This window comes from Bison bison, unplaced genomic scaffold (genome assembly GCF_000754665.1).
Source record: "Bison bison bison isolate TAMUID 2011002044 unplaced genomic scaffold, Bison_UMD1.0 scf7180017864239, whole genome shotgun sequence".
Classification (NCBI taxonomy): Eukaryota; Metazoa; Chordata; class Mammalia; order Artiodactyla; family Bovidae; genus Bison; species Bison bison.
Window position 1 is genome coordinate 3,916,760 of NW_011494811.1, and position 10,753 is coordinate 3,927,512.

The 10,753-nt window shown below is 41.9% G+C and overlaps 1 protein-coding gene across 2 annotated transcripts in view; it reads left to right on the plus strand.

The window, feature by feature from the left end:
* The window catches only part of ZFYVE26 (zinc finger, FYVE domain containing 26), a 68,787-nt gene that overhangs the window by 1,728 nt on the left and 56,306 nt on the right, over window positions 1-10,753 (plus strand). For both annotated transcript variants that reach the window (XM_010846707.1, XM_010846708.1), the window contains exons 3-9: window positions 1,177-1,255; window positions 4,889-4,978; window positions 6,396-6,897; window positions 7,435-7,556; window positions 8,127-8,291; window positions 8,431-8,519; window positions 9,457-9,620. In XM_010846707.1, the coding sequence (XP_010845009.1) occupies window positions 1,177-1,255; window positions 4,889-4,978; window positions 6,396-6,897; window positions 7,435-7,556; window positions 8,127-8,291; window positions 8,431-8,519; window positions 9,457-9,620 (1,211 nt within the window). The remainder of the gene's footprint in view (window positions 1-1,176; window positions 1,256-4,888; window positions 4,979-6,395; window positions 6,898-7,434; window positions 7,557-8,126; window positions 8,292-8,430; window positions 8,520-9,456; window positions 9,621-10,753) is intronic.

Genomic DNA, 10,753 nt, shown 5'->3' on the forward strand with positions numbered 1-10,753 from the left:
TTTATTTCTTTTTTTTTTTTTTGGCCGTGCTGCACTGCATGCAGGGTCCTAGTGCCCCAACCAAAGATGGAACCCACACCCCATGCATTAGAAGTGCGAGTCCCGACCACTGGACCACCAGGGTAGTCCCAATATGTATTCATTTTTATGTGTGTAGTTCTGTGCATCTTTATCCATTCTTAGATTCATGTAACTACCACTATAATCAGGCATCACCGCAAAAGAATTCCCCCCCGTCCCTGGGACTACCTGTTTGTGCATTGATTCCTTCCTTGTCCCCTGGCAACCAATGTTCTCTGTGTGAATTTTGAAGTCCTTCTTAGCAGTGCTATTAACAGTTAGTGGTAGAGGAGTTAAACTTCAGTCTTTTCCCTCATTTTTCCTTACTCTGGCAATTATTTATAAGAAAGTATTGTATTAACACATATAGAATGGAGATTTACATGATTCTTTTCTTCCTTTTTTTTTCCTTTAAATTTGGATTCTAGTCAATTACTGTCTAAACTACTAACTTCAAAGAAAGGCTTATGAATTCCTGTAATTCTGTTTTTTAAGCTAAGTTGCTTCAGTCACGTCCAACTCTTTGCGACCCTATGGACTGTAGCCTGCCAGGTTCCTCTGTCCATGGAATTCTCCAGGCAAGAATACTGGAATGGGTTGCCATTTCCTACTCCAGGGAATCTTCCAATGCAGGGACTGAACCCACCTCTCTAATATATCCTGCATTAGCAGACAGGTTCTTTACCACTAGGGCCACCTGGGAAGCCCCAATCCTATTTTTAGCATAGAGTTAAATTTTTATGAACTTTCTGGTTTCTTTGATTACTTGATATCAGTTTCTATTTCAAGATTTCAAGTTTTCTGTTTCAGATAGCTTTGCTTTTATGGCTTTTGATGGAATATTATTTTGTTAAAAATAAGAAAGACTAGATAAGGAGATAGAGATAGAATTGAGACCTTTTCCCTTTTTTTTTTTAAGTGAATGCTGCTAGTTCTGTTCTGATTCTCCCTTTACTGATCTGTCACATACATTCAAAAATTTCTCATTAGGGCGATGTCTTATCTGTTCAGGTGTAAAACAGACTGAGCAGTGAAATCTAAATTTTGGATCACAAAGAAGAAAAAATAAGTAGAAACTCTTTGTTTAGATTTTTTTTTTCTTTTTACATTTTTCAGATGTGGACAGGATATCAGTCCTCAAAGATTAGCCTGGGTCTGGCTTCTTGTACTGGAAAAATGGTTGGCCCTGGAAAAGGTAAATAGGTTTACATTTCAAATTTTCTCCTGAGGCCAGGATTGAAAAGAACTTGGAAGGAGTTGTGAAATTTCCCTTCTGTCTGCTGCTTCCTTTATTTTGAGGTTTGTTGTATTCCTTTTTCAGTATTGGCAGTGAGGTTGGCTTGAATATTTATTGATGTCTCCTTACCTAAATTCATTTATTAATTTACTAACCTGCATTGGCATTGAGTCACCAACCTACCATTTGAGGTGGTACCATTGTGTTAAAAACCACTGTGACTCTTGTGCTGGAAGAGAACTTTGGAGAACTCGGTGAAAGTGACAAGACTGTGAATAAAGTCTAATCCTCGTAATACTCAAATAATGGAGAATGGCTGAATCAAAACTTGGTTGTTGATACAAAAATTGTATTTTAACTAGTCCAGTACAGTGAAATCTTTTGATTAAACATCATTCATTAATAAGTTAATAACTCACGTGACTGGAACTAAAAGTTACCAAATAAAAAACTGAATAAATTAATAGTGAAAGAAAACATAAGGAAGGGTTTAGGGTTTGTTTTTAAGAAAAATTACCGTTCTTAAAAAAAAAAAAGAAAAATTACCGTTCTTAGCTCTTTTAGAAATATGTGTTAATTATCAGAAATAAATATCCATTAAAGAAACTCTGAGGCAATTTTGTATTAAAGTTGACACTTTAAGATTTAAGTGAGGAACCTCTGACTCAAAAAAGAGATGACTGGCTCAAGGTCACACCATAAAGTTAGTTGGCAGAACTGGAGCCGGAACCAGGGTCTTCTGCCTCCAACTCCTCGGTCCTCTCCTTTTCCCACCTCAGTGTTATCTTTAGCCTACATGGACTGGAAAGTAAGAAACTGTAAATTCTGTTTTCTAAATGTCTATAATTCAGCCTGATTTTCTTCTTCCCTTCTCTTGGTCATCAAAATGAATTTTGTCTTTAGTTCCAAATTTGCCTGACACTTACCTTTCTTCACATAGATTTCAAAAAGTACCAGAAGTTACTAATCTAAATGCATTCATCATCAAGATTTTTGATAATGGACTAGCAAAGAGAAATGACAAAAAAGGTCAGCAGGAGAGGGAAGAAAGAGAAGCAAAACTGAGAAATAATCAACCCCAGGGTGATTCAGAGTTGGCTATAGTTTCATATCTAAAAGAGACATCATCAACTAAAATATCCAAAAGTATCTTCAAAGAGAAAAGGGGAAAAAAATGTCTTACTGTTACCAAGGACCTTTTCAGTACACACATGGAATTTGTCAAACCAGATGAACTTTCGCCTCACAGAGCATATTTGCTTACTCTATGCTAACTGGTGGTGGTTAAATTTCTGTACAGTTACTCAACCAGATCTGAAGGTGAATTTCACTTCCCTGGCTCCTTTTCACAGACTTAAGAGTTGTTTTACCCAGCATTGAAGATCATCTGGTCCTTAAAGCCCCAGTGCCTCAGTTATTTAAGCAGTTTAGGGGATGTTTTAAACTTTATACAAGGACCTCAGAGAATTTTAAAACTTTATACAAGGACCAAGACTTGAAATGCATTTCTGGAGTAGTTCTACAAAGCCAGTCTTTATCCTAGACCAGCCTTCATCTTCTAGGGACTTGCTGGCAGCTCCTTCTCCTGTCTACCACCTGCTACTGAAAGCTCCTTTTTAATTATTTGTTGAAACAGTGATTCCATTTTCCCTTTCCTTCATCCATTTTTGCCTTCTGCCTTTTTATGTTTTATCAAGTGAACAGCATAATGTTCACAGCCTGCTGCTTCTAAAAGAGGAAAAATGGAAACAGCTCCCATGTCCACAGTCCAGAACTGATTAATCTATTTGTAACATACCATGGCACTATTAAAATTACATGGTGAATGAATTTTCAGTCTTGTGGAAGGATATTTGTATTCTGCTATGTGAAGAAAAAGAAAAAGCTGTTTAGAAAACAGTGTTTGTTGTGCATGCCTATATGCATATATAGAAAATGGTCTGAATACTCTTAGAATACAGTTGTCATTATAGTTCTCCTTCAGTTGAAAGAGTTGGGGTATGTGTGTGTTGTGAATGTGTGTTTTCATTTGCCTGTTTGTATTCTCTGATTTCTCTACATTGAATGTGGCCTTGATTTTCTAATAAGAAAATCTGTGCCTAGAAACATTGGGCAAATTCTTGCCTGTTTTACAAATGTTAAATGTTTATGACCCTGCAGAGACATAAAGTAACCTCACCAGTAGAAAAATACAAGCTAGTCAGTCTTTAGGACTTTAAATGAAAGTCCTAAAATCTTAACCAGTTCTTTTATTAAGAGCCTGCTCTCTGGCATTATCTATTCCTTCCTCCTAGTCCTCAATGGAATCACTAACTTTCAGCTTGCCAGATGAATTTTCTTTATCACCTTCCAATCACTAGCATTATGCATGCATTCAGGTGGCATAGAGCATTAGGGGAGGGCATGGTAAGAAGGATTTTGGACCAAGAACATACTAGATCTTATTAGCCTCTGATGTAATGAATGACACACGAATAAAGTAAGCATGCTCTTATGTTCTAAACTTCGCTTAATAGACACACAATCCTGCAGGTGCTTCTTGCCTTGACTTAGGAGACTTTTCAATAAAACCCATCTTCTGGAAGATTTAACCAGCTGCAAGATTTACAGGTGTCTCTAGTTTTAAAGAGTGCTTGTCAGGATTAGTCCCAGACTTTCATCTTATTTGAATTTGTGCCTAGAGAAAGGGGAACTATCATTTTAGTTTTAAGGACCAGCTGAAGGGAAGTTACTGTGAAATAAGTAGGTACAGAATAAATCAGAAGCTTTCTCTTCCCTTATGCATTAATCTCTGATGACATGTCTCCTTAACAAACATCTTCCTTTTCATGCTTGAAATGACTGGAAAATACTTCCTAATCATTTCATCTTTACTGAAGATTGTGTCTTAAAACATCCCAAGGCCATAGGTTTGTTGATTTAGCAATTAAATGAGATTTTTAAAAGCATATGAAAACTTGGCATGTAGTAACTGGCACAGAATAAGTGTTTCATGAACATTAGATCTCTCCCCCTTTAATTTTCTAACTAAAAATGGAAATTAAAAATAGGGGGTTGGTCCAAAAAAGGATCATGTGGGCCATTCCATCCCAACTTACTCATAACTGGGTATTTGGGACACCACAAGGAAGATTCTTGGAGAAGGTCCTCAAGTTAGGGAGGGAAAAAATCACATGAAATGAGCAAGCCTTGGCATTTGAGGCTGATCGGTGTGGGATCTCAGTGTTAGTATTTAAGGGGAGTATATGTTCAGTTTAGCTGTTTTTGTTTATAAAGAAAAGTGTCTGAATGAAAACATACCTAGAAATGTAATGGTCATAATGGTCAAAAGTATTTTATCAAGAAAGAAAGTAGTTTATCTTAGAGAAAACAGCAGAAATAAGCTGAACGGGAGAAAAGTAAGTACTTACTTATAATTTTCAGCTAAAATATAGTCTTTTTTTTTTTTTGGCTGCTCCATGTGGTGTGTGGGATCTTAGTTCCCTGGCCAGGAATTGGACCGAGGCCCACTGCAGTGAAAGCGCTGGATAGTCAGGGAATTCCCTTAAATCATATTCTTAATCTCTATGCTCCTTCGTATGATTCTTCTAGAAGTTACTCCCAACTGGCTTCCGGAGAAAACTTGAGTTTCTTTTATTGTCAGAAGACCTCCCAAGTGACATCTCAGAGGACATCCTCAAGGTGAGAAAGAGCCCCAGCTCTGTCTTCCCAGGTGTGCAGTCACTCAAGAAGCCCAGCTTTCAGGGATCTAGCAGAAACAAGCCCTCAGGATGCTGGCTGTTCACTTTTCTCAGGCCAGACCAGGGGGAGGCCCCTTGAAGGAAATTTACAGATAGGGAAATCTTATCTAATTGTAGACTTCCTAGAAGTGTTTTGGCCAGAAGTACTAAGTATAGCTCTGGAGAAGGAAATGGCAACCCACTCCAGTAGTCTTGCCTGGAAAAATCCCTTAGACAAGGAAAAAAAAAATCTTTTTTCTGTAACAGGTGCACTGAATATGTTATAGTTAATCCTCACAACCACCTTCTGGGAAGAGATTCAGAATCTTAACTAGATCTGTCCTTTAGTGCATGAGGGATGCTCTGAGGCTTAATGCTTATTTTCTTCATGACCTGGCCACCAGCTAATGAAAGACATATTTACAGTAGGATTTAAGGTAGGGACTTTCACTAGGACTCAAGGTCCTTTGACTGTCTCGGAGGCAGGTAATGAAGAAGTATCCCTGAGCACCACCCACAGGAATGAAGAGTGGGAAATAACCTACCAAACAAATTATAGGCTCCCGAGATCTTGCCTTTTAAAGACTACATACAGTCTAGTGGGGGAAGAAGGAAATACGTGCATAGCACAATTATGTACTAAACCATATGGTACTGAGCCCCATAAGGAGGGAGACTTGTGTGGGTTGGAGGTACTGGGGAAGGTTTTATGGAAAGATAAAAAAATGGGTTGTATCTGCAATGTTATGTGGCAGCCTGGATAGGAGGGGAGTTTGGGGAAGATTGGATACATGTATATGTATGGCTGAGTCCCTTTGCTGTCCACCTGAAACTATCCCCAAATTGTTAATCTGCTATACTCCAATATAAAATTAAAAGTTGAGAAAAAATAAACAATCAAAAAGAAAAGAACAGGCTGTATCTGAAATCTTGCTTGGGATTTAGATCCAGGGTTAAAAACTAGTCTGTAGTGTTCTTTTAAAAATTGAATTTAAGTGCTTATAAAAACTTGTTACCTGGTCTGTGAGCTTGCAGTCCCTGATTTAGTGTGACAGTGTACGTTTCAGGGGCAATGGGGGTAGGGGTGTGGATAGACTAGCTTGAGGATGGAGGCCTTGGACAAATCTCTCTTTGCCTCAACCCCCTAGTTAGAGGACACCTTCAAAATGAGGATAATAGTAGTGTCTTCTTCCTAAGGTGGTTTTAAGTATTAATTTTTCTGTCTAAAGAACCTGGCACATAGTAGCGACTACAGAAACCTTTGCTACTGCTACTATTGTATATATCCATGCGTGTGTACACTGAAAGGGAAACATCGAGGCTTGTAAATGATGACATTCTGGGCATACCACCCATCTCTCTCTTCATCCTCTATTTAGGAGCTGTATGCGGTCTTAGCACAAGACAGAGTGGACCCTGTGCTTGATGGAAACCTGAGGCAGGAGAGCTGGCCACCTCGACTTAGCTCAGAAGCTGTGTCTATGCTCTGGGATCTCTTGAGGGAGGCCCCCCAGGTCGCACAGGCCCTGCTGGAGCTCCTGCTTGGGGAGGTTGATGGTGCGGGCCTCCGAGGCTGGCCTCTGCAGAAAGCACTGGTGGACCTCATTCGGAAGGCACTGCGAACTTTGCAGGGCCCTACCGCCGCTCCCCCAGGGACAGTCGATGCCATCTACGGGGCTCTGCGGATGCTGCGCTGCCCTGCAGAGCCGCTCGGGGCTGAGCTGCGTCTCTTGTGTGAGGAGCTGCTGGAGGCCTGCAGGTCCGAGGGGAGTCCCCTGAGGGAGGAGCGGCTGCTGGGCTGCCTGCTGCACAAGGCCGGGCGGGACCTGGTGTCCCTGTACAGCCACACCTATGCAGAGAAGGCCACGCCCTCAGGAAAAGGTGTGTCCCTGCACAGCTTCTCCTGTGTTGCCAATTCCACCCTGTCCAACCCCTCTGAATCCCTGTCTTCTATGTTGCTCTGGAAATCTAATGGGAAAAGCTAAGGAAAAATGGGCAAGGGTTCTGTAAAAATGGGCATCTGTGCTTTATGAAAGCACGGATTTTGTAGTCCAAGATGGAGTGATGGGGGAAAAATGATACACTAGCAGGAAAGAGGTGGCGCTAATGGGAAAAAATCCACCTGCCAATTCAGGAGCCACAAAAGTTGCAGGTTCAATCCCTGCGTCAGGAAGATCCCCTGGAGAAGGAAATGACAACCCATTCCAGTATTCTTGCCTGGGAAATCCCATGGACAGAGGAGCCTGGTCAGGGGAGCCATGGGGTTGCAAAGAGTTAGACACAACTGATGAATTGAGCACACACACCGAGAGAAGAAAGAGTCTTTAAGATAGAAGTGTAGAAAATCTGGTGTAACTTTCTGAAAGAATGAACTCTCACATCAGTTGGGCTGTCTGTTTTAATTTTCACTCCCACCAGATCCTCTTGATCCTGAGCGGGCAATGCTAGCCTTGTTCTCCAATCCTGACGCAGCCCACGCCTGGAAAGTGGCCTATTTCTATTGCCTGAGCAACAGCAAGCACTTCCTCGAGCAGATCCTGGTAAGTCAAACTCAGTGATTCTCCATCACACAAGTTCCCAGGGATCCTTTCCAGGTTTTTTTTCATTCTTCCTTTCTTGCCCATTCATCTGTCCAATGCAGAGCAGTTTAGTGGTAAGTCATCTAGTTTGCGTCCCTCTCACAATTCCAGAAGGCTCTGAGAACCAGTATCATTCATATTTAGAACTACCAGCATTTCATTTCATATCTGTCCTTGGGCAGGTATGTGTAAGCTTTCTGGAAAGTGTGAGGAAGAAGAGACAGTGGCAGCAACATGTCACCTAATTAACAGGGGAATCTAATTACTCTACCCTTCTTCCATTTGCAGCTGAGCTCCAGTTTAATTCAACAACTGTTTATTAACTTAGTCTATGTGCTACATCCTATGCTAGGATCTGGAGATACAATAGAAGTCAGTCCCTGCCTTCAAGAAGCTTACCATCTAGTATTTTTGTAAACATTTTATAAACAACTGGCCACTTCTGGCATTGTTGGAAACCTCCCTTCTAAACCGAAAATCTTCTCACCCTGATGCGCAGCAAGTCCTCTAGCCGTCTCCTTTGGCTTCCAGGTGACAGCACTCACCCTACTGAAGGAGGAAGACTTCCCAAGTCTTGGCTGCCTGCTCAGTAGAGAATTCAGGCCTCTCAGCAGACTGCTCGTGCTCCTGGGCTGGACACACTGCCAGAGCCTAGCGTCAGCCAAGAGCCTGCTCCAGACACTCCACAGGACCCAGGTAACTCACGCTGCAGCCCAAGCTCCTCCAGAAATGTGTGTGATGAGGCTTTGGGCTGGGGCAGGATCCTGAAGTAGGTCACAGCCTCTGACCCCAGGGGCCCGAGTCAGCATCTCTTTCTTCTCCTGTATCAATGCAGGACCAAGGCTGTGATAAGCTCCTGAGGGATGCCTGCGATGGGCTGTGGGCTCACCTGGAGGTCCTGGAGTGGTGTGTGCAGCACAGCAGGTACGGTTCTGTACCGCCAGCCCCCTTCCCACCACTGGGCACACTTGACCCCACAATCTACGCATGTGGCCTTTTCAACACATCTTCCCCATAAGTGTCTTGAGTTGACAGTATTGACCCACAACAAGTAGTTTTTCCAACTATTAAACCAGGAAAGAAATACAAGTAGTGATGATCTTCACTACAGCCACAAGGTCATAACTAGAGGATAATTTAAGGATGACAATGATAACAAAAACAAAAGCTTGTGTTTCCTGAGCACTTACTGTATACCAGGGATTGCTTTAAGTCATTTACGTAATGAGCTTGACCCTAATCCTGTGAGATAGACACCAAAGTTATCCTCATTTTAAAGATGGGGCCCCTGAAGCCCAGAAGTGTTAAGTAACATGCCTAGAGTCACACAGCTTTTGGGCGTAGTCTACATCCTTAGCTGCATGTTATCTTAAGTCACATTTTTATTCAACAACTGCCTTTGGAAATGTGTGTGAGGTCCTGTGTTTTCCTGATAACTTAGCCTTAGTCCTCCCTAAATCTGGGTTCCTGTTTTGTTCTTCACCCACATTACCAGCAGGGGTGGAAGTAGCGAGGGGCCCTGACTCAAAGAAAAGCAGAGAAGCCCCTGTTGGATCTCAGCTAGGAAGGTTACAGAAATTAGGAAGCTTAATCTGTGGGGCCTTTTTAGAGTCTGCTGAGCACAAAGGCCCTTCCTAGATCTTTTCTAGACAAGTAAAAAGCTTGTTTGATAGATGTCCTTCCCTGAGGGTAAAACAAATGCTATCCTCTGTCATTGTCCATCTGAAATTTAGTGTTTGGGGAAGTGAAACCTGTGGTGTTACAAGCCAGAGAGAAAGAATAAGAGGAAACGGAGACTGGTCTTTTCCCAAGCAATTATTTAAACTGTCTCCCCTTCCATCCTCCCAACTTTTGCTTTCAGCAACCCCATACCAAAGAGAGATCTCTTGTGTCATTTACATGGTGGAGACAGCCACTCAGTGCTCTACTCTCTCCATCACCTTACAAACCTTCCAGCCCTCAGGGAGGAAGATGTTCTCAAGCTCCTACAGAAGGTGCCAGCCAAGGACCCCCAGCAAGAGCATGGTGAGTTGGCGAAGGAGTGACCTAGGCAGGGTTTCCCCCAAGGAAAGTATTACACATGTTTCTTTTAGCACAAGATTTATTTAGCATGATTGCTGGGATCTGTCAAGATGGGTGGTCCAGCAGGTACCTTCTAAATTAGTGCTGTTTGCTCCAATCAGATTATGAGATGTAGGGACACCCTCCCCTTTCTAGGTGAGGCCAAGGGAATCCTATGAGAGCAGTCCCTTAGGGATCGAGCTCAGGAACCACAAGCATACCCTCATTCCATGGAATTAGGAACTGTCATGTGACATGGCGATTCACAGCATTGTCACTGGCAGTATCTATGCCAGTTCTTGGTGAGTCTCCAAGGTCCATTAGCTGTCTCGTAGCACATTTTGTGCCTGCCTTCCCTCCTGTACCTTCTTCATAGTCTATTGAACAGGTTGGATTTTTTTCTTAGAACATTCTTTTTCAAACTTTTTTAGAGTTTTTCTTTCCAAAGAAAGACTTGCCTTAAACAGTAATAAAGCCTTACTTTAGCCTTAGATCTTTGGTGTAAATTCAGAGCCCTCGTAGCAAGCTCTTTCTTTCCGCTCTCAAAAATCATACGATAGTGTGGTCTCAATCTACTACACAGGCCAGGGACCTTACCTTTGGGAGAAACAAACATTTTCATATGGCAGTAGATGTCTTTCAGCCTAGATATTGCTTTGCTTTACTTTTGTAAATTAATTTTTATTGGTGCATAATTACATTACAATGTTATGTTAGTTCTGCTGTACAGCAAAGTGAGTCAGCTATATGTATACATATATCCCCTCTTTTTTGGATTTCCTTCCCATTTAGGTGACCACAGAGCACTGAGTAGAGTTCCCCGTGCTCTACAGTAGGTTCTCATTGTTGCTGTTTTGTCACTCGGTCGTGTCTGCCTCTTGTGACCCCATGGACTATAGCCCACCAGGCTCCTCTGTCCATGGGATTTCCCTAGGCAAGAATACTGGAGTGGGTTGCCATTTTGTTCTCTAGAAGGTTCTCACTAGTTACTTATTTTATATATAATATCACTAGTGTATATACATCAATCCCAATCTCCCAATTCATCCCACCCCACCATTTACTTTTTTAAAGGACCTACCACTAACTCTACAGCT